General features: G+C 38.5%; 1 protein-coding gene across 14 annotated transcripts in view; it reads left to right on the top strand.

The window, feature by feature from the left end:
- The window catches only part of HUWE1 (HECT, UBA and WWE domain containing E3 ubiquitin protein ligase 1), a 154,951-nt gene that overhangs the window by 110,663 nt on the left and 29,275 nt on the right, over positions 1-15,013 (top strand). For 13 of the 14 annotated variants that reach the window (XM_070462819.1, XM_070462818.1, XM_070462820.1 and 10 more), the window contains 9 exons: positions 372-531; positions 823-1,181; positions 3,579-3,774; positions 4,967-5,134; positions 6,630-6,775; positions 7,181-7,247; positions 9,215-9,429; positions 12,587-12,798; positions 13,256-13,438. In XM_070462819.1, the coding sequence (XP_070318920.1) occupies positions 372-531; positions 823-1,181; positions 3,579-3,774; positions 4,967-5,134; positions 6,630-6,775; positions 7,181-7,247; positions 9,215-9,429; positions 12,587-12,798; positions 13,256-13,438 (1,706 nt within the window). The remainder of the gene's footprint in view (positions 1-371; positions 532-822; positions 1,182-3,578; positions 3,775-4,966; positions 5,135-6,629; positions 6,776-7,180; positions 7,248-9,214; positions 9,430-12,586; positions 12,799-13,255; positions 13,439-15,013) is intronic. The other variant, XM_070462822.1, reaches the window with a different exon arrangement.

Genomic DNA, 15,013 nt, shown 5'->3' with positions numbered 1-15,013 from the left:
ACTTTCACCATTACTAAATGGGGTATAGTTTTTAGAGAACTGAGTCTTTCTAAAGCTATATTTTAGGCCAGGAGTCTTGGCAATTTGATACTGTCCCACCTGGAAATCAATTTAAGTGTTCAGTCAAGGATTAGGGAGTTGTTGGGATATGGGGTCTGCTCTACTGGAAAGTTTCATAACTTGCTGTAGGGCCTTGTGTATGCCATTTTCTTTCTTAGGACCTTCAGACTTTCTTTCTGTAAATGATAGGGATGGGATAAATTGCCAAAATTCCTTCCTGTTACAGCATTTTGCCACTGAGTACCAATTCCCCCATTTCCCCTTACAGTTCTTTTTTCTGTAGAGATATTTTTGTCTGCTTGAATTCCTAGGTTAATGAGGAAACAGGGAACCGGCGTCCTGTGATGCTGACACTCCTGAGGGTACCACGATTGAATAAAAATTCTAAAAACAGCAATGGACAGGAACTAGAGAAGACACTGGAAGAAAGCAAAGAAATGGATATCAAACGTAAAGAAAATAAAACCAGTGGTATGGACTTTCAGTTTTGAATCTTTCAAGGAGGGTCTTACAATAAAGCTAATGTGCCTTTATGGCTTAAATTCTGACCAGTTTCATGATGAGTGATTTCTTAACGCTTCAGATTGCTTGATTACTTAAAGATACATAGTTTTCCTTTTTATATGCTTTTTCATCTGGTCTTTGAATTGGTGTTTGGTATATTTGTTTTAGTAGGACCCAAGTGTTTGGTTACTTCAAAGGGAGAGGAAGGAAGGAAATGTCAAGTTAACTGTCTGAACACTTAACTTTTCCCATTTGTAGATACCCCTTTGGCCCTAGACAGTACAAATACTGAAAAGGAGACAAGCCTGGAAGAAACAAAAATTGGGGAGATCTTGATCCAGGGCCTGACAGAGGATATGGTGACTGTTTTAATCCGGGCCTGTGTGAGCATGCTAGGCGTCCCTGTGGATCCAGACACTTTGCATGCTACCCTTCGCCTATGCCTGAGGCTCACCCGAGACCACAAATATGCCATGATGTTTGCAGAGCTGAAGAGTACTCGCATGATCTTAAATTTGACCCAGAGTTCAGGCTTCAATGGGTTTACTCCCCTGGTCACCCTTCTCTTAAGACACATCATTGAGGACCCCTGCACCCTGCGCCATACCATGGAAAAGGTGAGACTTTGGTATCCGATGCTGGTTTAGGTTTATATCATACTTTGTTCTCTTTGGTCTCAGAACAGATTGACTTCTGGTTCTTCTTCGGGTATACAGCTATGTGTTATAGATATGCTCTGCCCAACAAAATTTCCCAGCTGTGTCCTCAGGTGCTTGCTTAGATATGGTAGATAATCCCATTGAGTGACATTTAAAAAGTACTAGAAAATAGGATTTTTTACCCCTAAATTACTATAGTGATAGCTCTTATCCAGAAAATCCTCTTCACCTAAGAGCCTATTTTCCAACCATTGTGTTTTGGGAATTGTAAAAATAAAGTTTATCCTTGAATAACAAGTTTGAACTGCACGGGTCCACTTACATAAAGATTTTTTTCCAATAGTAAACACTAAAGTACTACTACAGTCAGTTGGTTGAATTCGCAGATACAGAACCTCAGATATGGAGAGCCATCTATAAGTTATACATGGATTTTCAACAGTATGGAGGGCTGGTGCCCCTAACCCCCACAATATTCAAGCATTGACTAGGAAAAGCTTTTTACAAATACACATTGTGCACATAAAAACTGAGGTTTATATGTTAATTTTAGGAAACACATAAAGCAATAGAAGAAAGTAATTACAAAAATAAAAACCTCTATGACATCAACTTAAGACTACAATAGAAGGATTAGGGGCTACCATCTTACTAGTAAGGCTTTTTCTCCACCATACTTTTACAGACTCTTCTTTCCTCTGCTAGTTCTTTGTCAGCAGTCATCAGGTGAATGTTACTGAACTTCTCTACCAGTTTCCTCTCTTGGAACATTGTTTCCCACATTTATATGTAGTGTTGCTATTCACATTTTTGTGCATAGCTTTGTTATATTTATGATTATTTTCCTTATAAATGCCTAGAAATTTGATCAAAAGTTATAAATTATTTTGGTGCCACTTCATACTTCTTTGTGTATGTGAGTATATATCTCACATTCTTCAGATAATTCTTCCTCAGCCAGCTTATTTGATTTCACCTGATAGGAGCAAAGCCAAAAGAAGGAGGGCTGTTAAAGACAGCATGTACATTGATCCAATGTTAGGAGACAGCCCAGCAGAGAAGAAACAACTATATACACAGACAGTATTCTGACTTAAAAACACTTTTAAAATGTTTAAAGCTTAAACAATTTTTTTAAATGCTAGGGGAAAAAATACAGGTTCTTGTTGGATAACAGAAAACTTTCTAAACTTAAAGGAAATTTTATTTGGGGGTATAGGGAACAAAGGAATATCAGTGGCAATTTTAATGTATCAAGTGGCAAAATGTAAATACTTGATAATATCCACTGCAGGTACAGGAGTGGAGAACTAGGCATACTCTTACTTTTTGCAGGAGTGGAAATTGATACAACCACATTGGAGGGTAATTTGGTATTGTCAGTTTAAGATACTCTTTGACCTAGAAATTCTGTGGCCAAGAATTTATCTGATAACTAAAGTCAAGTATGCCAAGGTACATATACAAGAATGTTCACTGTAGAACTGCTTGTAATACCAAGACTAGACATCCAATGCCCTACAAAGGACAGAATAAATAAACAATGGCACATAGTGGAATTGTACTTTTCTGTATTTAAAGAATGAGAGTTATTTTACGATTTGGAGCCTGACAGGCAAGATAATGGAGGTTATTAGGCTAAACTGAAGGGTATGGCTGTAGTGTTTACTGTTGGAAAAAAATCTGCGTATAAGTGGACCTATCCAGTTCAGACCTGTTATTCAAGGGTCAGCTGTACTTTTACAACCCGAAAACACAGTGTTTGGAAAATAGGCTCTTGGGTGAAGTAATCCTACAGGGAATGATCTTTAAAACATGAACTTGGTGGGAGGTGTCCTAGTCCCTTACTAACAAATTTTAGTTCAAGAAACCTATACTCCTGGCTGTCATTATCCAAGACTGATGATTGACTTTGAAACTTTAGTTTTGTTCTTATACAAAGTGGGTGTCAGTATTACATATTTTTAGAGTTTGAACTATTCTGATTTAAAATTGGGACAGCATGTGGGAAGACTCAGAACTGGCATTTAAATTTGGGAGCTTTAATTTAGAGGAATGATCAGTGATCTAGATATGTTTCCCAGTTTGTATAAGGATTGCATATCATCTAGTCTAATAGTTGATGATTTGGGGGGTATGCTGAATGTTGTAACTTTTTCATAAGCCATATTTTTTTGAATTGTGAAGGACTAAAATTCAAAAGACCCAAGTGTATCTTCCTCCCAAAGATCAAAAGACTTTCATCCACTGTCTTGAGGGAGAGCTTGGTTGGTATTTTAATCCTTGGTAACTTCCTGGACTGCAGTTTTGTTTTAGAAAGTGGTCTTTAATCAGGAGTGTCCTCCTCTTTACTAGGTTGTTCGCTCAGCAGCTACAAGTGGAGCTGGTAGCACTACCTCTGGTGTTGTATCTGGCAGCCTCGGCTCTCGGGAGATCAACTACATCCTTCGTGTCCTTGGACCAGCTGCATGCCGCAACCCAGACATTTTCACAGAAGTGGCCAACTGCTGTATCCGCATTGCCCTTCCAGCGCCTCGCGGCTCAGGAACTGGTAAGTTTACCCTTCTCTGACCTTTGAGACATTGAGGTCTGTGGCTTAGTATAACTCAAAAAATTTTCTGTGAGGAAGCCTGTAGCTTGGAAAACTTCCGTAGGCAGGCATTGGAACATTGGCTTGTTGATCAAATGGGTCAATTCAGAGGTAATTTAGTAGCTTCTCTGGTCTTTGCCCTGTAGTAATTCCTGCCAGAGATGCCAAGAACTCATTCAGTCTAGTCCTTGCCTTCAAAGAATTTAGCTTGATGTGACAACAGGGATTACAAATGGAGTGAATGGTTTGCAGGTAGAATGATAATTGAGGGATAAGTAGTGGACATGTGACTTATGCAGTAGGAAGTATGCGGTATCATCAGTATATTCTTGCCAAAAATATTTGAACTGAAATTATGAGGGAAAAATTAGATAGGTACAAATTTGAGACATTCCATAAAACAACTGGCCTAGACTCTTTTCCAAAATATTAATGTCAAAAAGCGGGGGGAAATACAAGGATCTCCTAGATAAAAAGAAATGAGAGAAACCAGCAACCTTAATGGGATGCTGACTCTAGATAAAGGAGATTTGGAGAAATTAGAATATTTACTGTGTAAAAGATAATATAATTGTATCTGTGTTAAATTTCTTGAGTATTATTGTATTCTGGCTGTGTAGGAGAATATCCTTGATCCTTAGATTCAGGTAGACATATTTAGGAATGGAAAATGGTGATTCTAGATGAAAAGTATATATATATGGATGTTTTTGTACTAACCTTTCAACTTTTCTGTTTGGGGGTTTTTTGGTTTGTTTTTTAAATTAAAAGTTAGGAAAGGGACTGATTATTTTGGGAGCCCCAGCCTGGCCCTGCCTGTGCTCGGCATTTCTCATGCGTGATCTCTTTTAATCCCTAAATTTTCAAGAATGAGAAAATTGAGGTTTATTGAAATAATTTGGCCAAGATCCTTTCACAGAACTTGATTTTAAAACCTAATGTCCCCAAATCCAAATCCTGTATTCTTTTTTTTACTATTTGATACTGCTGTGTTAAATCCTATGGGATTTAGGGAAGGTAAAAGCCAGCTTTTCTAAGTAGACTCCTTGAACATTGTTTGGAAGTGACCCTCCACTTTTTAGTCTTTATCAGTTACCAGATGTAGGTACCTGTTCATTATGGACTGATTTTTCTCTGTCTCACTTTGACTTAGCTTCAGATGATGAGTTTGAGAATCTCAGAATTAAAGGCCCGAATGCTGTACAGCTGGTGAAAACAACCCCTTTGAAGCCCTCACCTCTGCCTGTCATTCCTGATACTATCAAGGAAGTAATCTATGACATGCTAAATGCCCTGGCTGCATACCATGCTCCAGAGGAAGGTATGTAACTAGCCCACCTGAGGAGGCTGGCACTTTGGTTAGGTCACTTTAACCAACCCATGGCTTAGTGAGCACTCAACTATTTCCCCATGCTCTAGGAATCAAGATGAATAAGATACATAGCCCCCTTCTCTAAAGAAGTTAATAGTTATACAGTATGAATGATAACAGTCTGACAAAGGATATGACCAAGGAATGATAAAATGCTGACAAAGGTCCATATAGTCAAAACTATGGCTTTCCAGTAGTCATGTGTGGATGTGAGAGTTGGACCATAAAGAAGGCTGAGCACCGAAGAATCAATGCTTTTGAACTGCGTGTTGTAGAAGACTCTTGAAAGCCACTTGGACAGCAAGGAGATCAAATCAGTCAATCCTAAAGGAAATCAACCCTGAATATTCATTGGCAGGACTGATGCTGAAGCTGAAGCTCCAATACTTCAGCCATCTGATGTGAAGAGCCGACTCATTGGAAAAGACCCTGGTGCTGGGAAAGATTGAAGGCAGGAGGAAAAGGGGGCGACAGAGGATGAGATGGTTGGATGGCATCATCAACTTAATGGACATGAGTTTGAGCAAACTGGAAGATAGTGAAGGACAGAGAAACCTGACGTGCTGCAGACCATGGGGTTGCAGAGTTGGGCATGAATGGCGATTGAACAAGAACAAAAATGAATGATAAGGATAAGGAGATTGCCCAAATCTTTTGTATAAGACCACATCCCATACAGGCAAGAGTGAAAAAAGATTAAAAAGGAGATAATAGCATCTTATGAGCAGGTTGACAATAAAATACCAAGTTATCGCTAATGTTCTCATAAACAAAACATCTTTGTTGCCCAATATTACAAGGTGTAGCTAGGCTTCCTGACCTTTGAAACCACCATCCCTATCTTTTGTCCTTAGTTAAGGTGGTGCTTTTAAGTATTGGGAAAGTGATAAATGAATTGCTTGGAACCCAAGGTTCTATTCCAGTCAGATACTTCTGGATTTTATTCAGGACATATTTATTTGATAGGTCCCACAGAATTGCCAAAAATTAGTGAATAGTGCATTTAGCAAGTCAAGAAAATCTGAGTCTTTACTTGAGTGCTTTTCATTTATACAGCACTCTGATCCTTATAAAGCTTCTTGCTTTTCCCACAATTGGAAAACCTTTACCCACCTCCTGAACTCTCCTCCCCCCTAAAAAGTAATAATCTAGCTATTTATAGTAGCCATTTATTGACTTCCCACTGTACTAGGCATAGTGTCAGGTATGTTCATTTAAGCTTAGTGACAGCTAAGGACAGTGAGGAGACTAAATTGGCTATGATCACAAAACTATTGATAGAATGAGGCTTTCAATCTTGCTCTCTCTACATTTCTCATTCTTAAATCAAAGCCTAGCAATATTACTATGTAAACAGTTGTAGCAACTTGAAGCAAAATTGACCAAGCTACCAGAAGGGCATTAACATTGCACAGTCTGAAAAGTTTTGTTTTTGTTTTTCTAGCAGACAAATCTGATCCTAAACCAGGGGGTATGACTCAAGAGGTTGGCCAGCTCCTGCAAGACATGGGTGATGATGTATACCAGCAATACCGGTCACTTACCCGTCAGAGCAGTGACTTTGATACACAGTCAGGATTTTCCATTAATGTAAGTCAGTTCCAACCTTCGATTTTCCTTCTTTTTGGTACCTATTATGGGATAAAGGGTTATGCCAAGAATATTTCAAAGGTGTTAATTTTGATGTATCTATAAATTATCTATTTCCTAAAAGTGAAGATTGGGTTGTCCCTGGGATTTTCTTTTTTCTCCTTGGATTAGAAATGTTTCTTTAATTCATTTTTCATTCTCATCTTCCTCTGTTCTCTTTTCTGCCAATCTTCTAGTGGCTGTTTATAATGATACCTTCCCACAAGTTATAGTATATAGATGGGAAAGGTGGTTAAAAGATAGAGTCAATAACATTTACAGCCAGTACCCTGAAAAGGAGTCCTGCCACTTGGGGACAATTGTCTTTGAAATTAATAATGGCTCAGGGGTTTTCTTCTTCCATAGAGTCAGGTCTTTGCTGCAGATGGTTCCTCCACTGAGACTTCCACATCTGGGGCATCCCAAGGAGAAGGTAATGGGTTCACTTTTCTCTTTTGTTCTTATTCATTGAGAGGACAACTTGAAGAAACTGGGTGTCCTGGACAGGCAGTAGAGGAATACAGGCATAATTGGCATGTTTACTTGCCTAAGTGAACTTTGTCGGGGGTGAGCTCAGCATTCTGTAAACAAAAGGTCCATCCCAGTTATCTGAGACCAGATTAAGTCTTTATACTCTTCAGGAATGCAGAAATACATGCAGATCTCCTGAGAGCTCAGGACTGTAGGCCTCATTTCTTACCATTGCTACCAGCTCCAGAAATTACAATGCTTTCTATAGGGTCTTTAGAAGACTGCCATTTGAATGCCCCAGTGAGAGCTGGTGCAGCACAACAGTGTTATTAAGGAGCATCCATTAATGAGCAGAGCCAGGTAAATCAAAAACCCTGGACCCAAAGGGCTCAGGCCAGCTCTCCTTATCAACGTTTCACCCATGCCTGTTTTCTAATTGAGCTGTATTCCATTTCATAGTATGGCACCCTGGCCCTGTACCCACCCCTCATTATATGCTAAAATTAATGGAACTGACCATAAAAAAGAATGAAAGTTTGCCATTTGCAGCAACATGGATGGAATTGGGAGGGCTTATGCTAAGTGAAATAAGATAAATACAAATACAAATATTGTATGACATCACCTTTACATAGAATCTAAAAAATAAAACCAGTGAATATAACAAAAGAAGCATATTAACATACAGAGAACAGACTAGTGATTACCAGTGGGGAGAATTAGGCAGGGGCAGTATAGCGGTAGGGGATTAAGAAATTCAAACTATTAGGTATAAACTAAACTACGAGGATATATTTAGGAATATAGCCAATATTTTATAATAACTACAAATGAGGTATAGCCATTAAAAATTGTGAATCACTGTATTATACTCCTGTAACTGATATAATTTTGTGTGGCACTGCAGTTCAGAAGGAAATACAATGAATAAATAAAGCCAACTGAACTGTAACTTAACCAACCCAGTAGTGGTTGCTGTGGTAACATCCTTTGGTTCTCTTCTTGAAACCTCTGCATATATTTCTTTTGGTAGCTTCCACTAATACTTATAGAACCTTCGTGCCAGTGACACTCTTCTAGCTATAACATTTGCGTGGTGGATTCTTACTTTCTATCAGTTTCAACAGAGCCCATTGGCTACTTGCCAAGAATTAAGAGAAATGTCCTGTGGATGAGACAGTTCAAGAGCTGCTGCTTCTTGACAGGAAAGAGCTTTGAAATCCAAGTTAAGATGTTGTCCTTAATACCAGACTAGTCCATGGAGATAAGTATAAAAGGCTAGTAATTAATAAAATATTGGTTAGTTCATTTTGTTGGACTTACTGCTCGTATGTAGTATATAGTATGGATGATGGTAGTATCATTCAAGGGAAACATCACTGCCTACTGTGACAGACTGTGTTTTTGTTTAGTCGCTCAGTCATGTCTGACTCTCTTTGCAACCCCGTGGACTATAGCCCACCAGGCTTCTCTGCCCATGGGATTCTCCAGGCAAGAATACTAGAGTGGGTTGCCATTTCCTTCTCCAGGGGATCTTCCTGACCCAGGGATCAAACCCATGTCTCCTGCATCGGCAGGTGGATTCCTTACCACTGAGCCACCAGGGAAGCCGTGTTGGACTATACGAGACACCAAAATAAATCAGATTGGTTCCCTGCACTTAAAGAATTTTGTCTGGTGAGGGTAACATGCACTGTTGTATTTCTGGAACATTATAAGAGGAGGGAAATAGCAGAAGATGTGTGAACATACTGTATCCACAGATTACATCTGAAACCTGAACATCTTAGTTATCTGTCCTTCTACTGCAGTAGGAGGAGGACATTCAATTTGCACTAGTGGCCTGAAGTGATATCCTTTCCACTGATGACTTGATTTTGCCAATATTCCTGTGTGGAATTGAACCAGTGTTTGGCTCTTTTTCAACAGTGTCAACTCCGGAGGAATCTCGGGATGGGAAGAAAGATAAAGAAGGGGACCGGGCCTCTGAGGAAGGCAAGCAGAAAGGCAAGGGCAGCAAACCTTTAATGCCCACCTCCACTATTCTTCGGCTTCTGGCAGAGTTGGTGAGATCCTATGTTGGTATTGCTACCCTGATTGCCAACTACAGCTACACTGTGGGCCAGTCTGAGCTGATCAAAGAGGTAATATTTCTAATTTTTGCTTAATATTTTATATTTGCATCATTTGGATGCCTGCTATGTGTTGGATACTTTGCTAGGAATCCATGCATGCTAGCCCAGTGGTGAGAGGCAGAGGCCTCTTAAGGCATGTTAATGAGCTCGCCTTTTTTTCCATGACGGAGCCATCAGGCTCACTTGCCAAGGAATGAGCTGATACAGTTTATTACTTTGTTTTGTAGAAAATCACTTGGTCTGCATTAGACTGCAAAAGGCAAGGTTGTAGTCAGACCAGTCAGGACTGCTAATATAGTAACCTAGGGTAATATAGGAGGATCTTGATGAAGTTAGAGGGGGAAATGAATGAGTTGAAGAGAGATTTTAACAGTAGAAATGGATGAGATTGAATTTGGAGGGTAAAGGTGAAATCAAGAACTCAAGAGATGTTTCTTGTTTTATGTTTTTTTTTATCTTTCATTAGAAGAGGAAATGGTTCAAAGAGAAAATGTGGAATATGAGAGGTATCTGTGGGTCACCTACGTAAAGGTATCTAGGAGACAGGAGAATAAATGAAATACACAATATTGGTGTTTATCTTCCAGATGTATTCACACCTGAGCAAAGACACCTGATGTGGTAACAGTATTGGTAATAAATAGAATATAAAAGCCTAAATGTTCATCAGTAGAGCATGAGAAAGAATGAAGTCATATTTTATATGTCCTGATACAGAATTATCTTCAGGTTGTATTTTTCAAGTGAAAGGGCACTTTAAGAAACCATGTCATGTTCCCATATATGTAAGAGGGGTACCCAAGGAGGGTTTTTCACAAAGGAGACCTTCTTTTGGCAGTTACATAGTTATTTTATGGTTAGTAAGCAGTAAAGGGTGTGAGTAGAACAAAGGCAATCATGTTGCAGACAAAGAATCTGAAAGCAGCTTCCATTTTTAAGCTATTTTTATCTTAATCCAAGCTTTAAAATTCATACAAAAATACACAACTCCTAAGTGATTCACCAATTAGTTTTTCTTGGATGAGTACCACTCAAATAAAATATTAAAAACCCCACAAAAGCTGCCCCACAAAAGCTACCCCATGCACATCTTTGCACATCTCCCCTTCCCCTTTAAACTTCCATAAAGTCACCATTATTTTATGTTCATAAATTGATTTTGTACTTTATATAAGTGGAATCTTATAGTATGTCCTCCTATATCTGGCTTCTGTTGCTTAATGTGTTTGCAAGATTCATCTTTATGTGTAGTTGTAGTTGATTTTCATTGCTGTATAGAATTTCATTATATGAATGTAACACAATCTTCTTATCCATTTTAGTGCTTATAGACATTTGGCTAGTTTTCCTTTTAGAAGTATTAAAAAGTAGTACTGCTATAATCAACTCTAATACATGTCTTGGTGAACGTAAGTTCATTGATTTTTGTGTATGTGTTATAAATTAATACATGAATTCATATATTTTCTGTTGGATGGTATATGCGTAGGAGTAGAATTGCTGGTGGTCTGTTAAGCTTTAGCAACAGGTGTCAAGTTTTCCAGAGCAGTCATGTCAATTTATATAATCACCAGCACAGCCTATGGGTGTTTGGATTATTTCACCTCCTTGCCCGTACTTGGTATTCCTGTTTTTCATTTTAACTATTCTAATAGGTTCATACTGGTATTGTATTGTGGTTAAAATTTCCTGTCTTTCTTGGCTATATTCTCTTTTGTGAAGTGTCCAAGTCTTATTCTTACTTTCTTCTGAATTCTTTATATATTCTGGATATAAGTCCTTTATGGAGTATGTGTATTAAATATACATTAGACATCTATTTCAAAGCTTATGCCAGTTGTTGTTATAATAATAGCATACTTGTGGAATAAGACATTTAATTGCAAATTTGTGCAATTTAATATGTGTCAAGGGACCTACTTACTGGTGCTGGATACTCATAGGTGCTTTACAGATAACTATTGATAATCCTAACCTCAGCACTGCAAGGTTGTTAGTATTGCTCTCCTTAAGAGAAAAAAGAGAAGGCTCAGAGGAGTCAATAACTTGCTCAAGGCCACACTGCAGAGTAGCAGGACTAGGATTAGAGCCCAGATCTCTGGTTTCAAATCCATATTCCTTCCACTCAGTCACAAATACATGATTCCACTCAGGAATTGTCGCCCAAATTGCAAGGCTTTTATTCCAGTTTTTACAGATAATGTCACACTTTTATTCAGAAAATTGTTTTAACTTTGTGTTTTATTCACTACTGGGAATTTTTTTTATCTCTAGTAGTTCTGTCTTAACCAGAGTCACCTTATCGAATTTCACAGCGCCTAGAATTCATCAATGCATTTTTTAAATTGAGGTAAAATGCACATAAAACTAAGCATTTTAAAGTATACAGTTGTTGGGATTTAGTGCATTCAGTGTTGTGCAACCATCATTTGTATCTGGTTCCAAAATTGCCAGTGTGTTTTGATCCAAAATCTACTTGAATGACAACAGAGCTAAGTTTCTAAGATACAGAATTACCAGGTCAGAAATCATTTTTAGAGGTTGGGGAGTCTGACTCAATTTTCTCCCCTATTATTGGACCTTTTTTGCTATTTTAGGTAACCCTGTATTAAATATTTCTGCATATCCATATCTGTGATTGTGCTGTGTGTTTCTCATCATGTGCCAATTTCTAGCTCAGGATCCTGGGCACATTGTAGGTTTCAGTACTACAAGTTATTAGAAACTGTGGAGTAATTGTAGCATTGAATTAGGAATCAAGGCTTGAATCATCACCACTGACTTAAGTTCTTTGTGCAAGCCATGTTTCTTTGGGCCTCATATTGATGAAGATATGTAAACTTGTGAGAAATGAACAGAATTTAGAAGCATAAAACCTATATTTGTATTCCCCATCCCAATACCCCCTCCAATATTGTAAAGTAATTAGCCTCCAACTAATAAAAATAAATGGAGAAAAGAAAAAGAGATGAGTAAAAAAAAAAAAAACCTATATTTGTTACTCACTTAGCTTGCACCTTTAAGCTTTGTTTTTTTCATCTATAAAGTGGGCCTGATAATCATTAACTGAGTGAGGATCAGTTCTGTGTGCATGCACCTTGTTGATGTGCAAATAGTATGGCATAATCATGCTTGTGAATAAATGTCATGATTAATGACTTTTCAGGACTGCAGTGTGCTAGCTTTTGTCTTGGACCACCTTCTCCCGCATACCCAGAATGCAGAAGACAAGGACACACCTGCGCTGGCCCGCCTGTTCCTCGCAAGCTTGGCTGCCTCAGGGAGTGGCACAGATGCCCAGGTGGCCCTTGTGAATGAAGTAAAAGCAGCCCTGGGAAGGGCACTGGCTATGGCTGAGAGTACAGAGAAACATGCCAGGTAAAATCCATGCCTGACTTTAGTGCTGATAACCAATAGCATCCCCTAACTCCATTCTTGGCCCATGAAATTCCTTGCATTTGAACAAGAGTTCTGGTCATACTGGCACTGTACATTCTCTGGTTCTCAGATAGTTCTAGTGCTGCAAAACACCCAAAGGACTGATGACACTTGGAGGAAGTAGGTAAATGACTTAGAGGGGAAAAAAATGTATGTTTTCATTATATTACTAGGGTCTTCAAGCAAAAAGTGGAGGAGGTTATTCAACTTTACTTTTTTAAATTATGTTTGAAGAAAGTGAACAGTGCCTCCGCCCAGGGAGTGAGTTCTTACCTGATTAGATGTTACTTCCAGACGGAAACATAAAGGGAAGAGGGTTATCTGAGTCAGGTTAGTGAAGACATGGCCTAAAAATTGGCAGTGTTCCCGTGAAAGAGATGTCGAACTTCTCTCCCAGACTTCAGGCAGTGATGTGTATCATCAGTACTATCATGGAGTCCTGCCCCTCCACCTCCAGCTTCTACAGCAGTGCAACAGCCAAGACCCAACACAACGGCATGAACAACATTATTCGACTCTTCCTGAAGAAGGGACTGGTTAATGACCTGGCCAGAGTGCCTCACAGCCTGGACCTGTCCAGGTAAAATTATTCCTGAGCTCCAGCCCCAGACTTTTGCTCTTCCTTTAATCATGCTGCATATTTCTCCATTTGCTTAGTGTTTTACATATCCTTGTCAGATAAGTAGTTAGCCAGTATGATAGGAAAAGTTTGGATGTAGGTGGAAACCTGAGTTCTCGGTATTGTTGCTTTTAATTTTAAGCAAGGCACTTTCCTGGGGTGGGGGGTGGGGTGGGTGGCGCCTTCAGTCTCTCATCTGCTGAAAACTCAAGAGTTGGACTGGATCAATAAAATTTTTTTTAAATTTTCATTTTATTGCTGTTGTTCATGAATTAATTTGTTGAAGTGACTTGACCTGCAGAATATTTTTCCTAGGTTTGGTTCACTTGGTTATATGCATTATAGTTTAACTTGTTCCCTTTATCCCTGTTTGCTATACATTTGGAGGTAGAGACTTAGTGAAGCAATTTAAACACTATTGACTAGGTTGTATCATAGATGGTGTACATCTCATATTGTATCAGGGGGGATGCATCTCTCTGAACTTACATTTAGTCATGGTAAGATTGAATACTAGGGTTGAGTGATAATCATCATTGGGCTATTATATTTTTCTCCTTCTTAGTAGAAAAGAAACTGTGTTGTTACTTTGGCACTGTACAAATGTCTGGTTCCCTATTAACCATGTTCCTAGTGAATAGTCTTAACACCAGTTGATAATCCTTGCCTGCATCTTTTAATTTCTTAGAGGGTTATCAGTGACACCTTTCTAATTTCCATCATTCCTTCTTTATTAGCTGCTATATTTCTGTGATTATAGCTCCAGTTCAAGAGGGAAAGTTGGTGACCCTATAATACAGTTCCTACTAAAAAGGGAAGATTAAAAACTTATGTTTTTCCCTTCAGTCACCAATCTTCAGAGTAAGTCAAAGTGTAATGACCAAAAATTGGCCAAACTCCACCTCAAATACAAGCTCTGGCTTTCTATTTTCTAACGAGTAGTATGGACTCATGAATTTTCCTTGATTTTTAAAATCTGATTGAATTATTTAGATCACTACAGTTATCCTTTGCATGCTCATCCTTCATGCTCTTTTTCATTATACCTTTGAGCTTGTGGGACCTCTTCAAGCTGACTTCTCTGTCCTTTTGATAAAACCTCATCAACTTTTAGACATATTTAAAATTATGAACTCAGAGTAGTATAATGAGCACTGTATGCCTCATCTAGATTAACCAATGGTTAGCATTCCGAACTGTCTGCTTTATTCTTCCCTCCCCTCCTCTTCATGAGCTAAATCGTTTAAAGGTTTTTATAAACATGACACTTAACCTCTGAATACTTGAGCATGTGTCTCCTAGGAACAAAGATTCCCTTACATAGCTAAAACACCATCATTACCTCTAAGAAATTTACCATTAATATAATGATACTATATACTTCATACTAATATATACCCAATTATTTCAAGAATGTCTTTCTCTTTATAGCCTGGGGGAGACTGTGTTGATCGAGGATCCAGTGAGCATCACTCATTGCATTTGATTGTCATGTATCTCTTATTTTTTATGACATTTGACTGTTTTTAAGAGTCC

The sequence above is a fragment of the Odocoileus virginianus genome, unplaced genomic scaffold (genome assembly GCF_023699985.2).
Source record: "Odocoileus virginianus isolate 20LAN1187 ecotype Illinois unplaced genomic scaffold, Ovbor_1.2 Unplaced_Scaffold_14, whole genome shotgun sequence".
Classification (NCBI taxonomy): Eukaryota; Metazoa; Chordata; class Mammalia; order Artiodactyla; family Cervidae; genus Odocoileus; species Odocoileus virginianus.
Note: the sequence above shows the minus strand (reverse complement) of the source record. Positions and strands in the feature narration are given on the sequence as shown.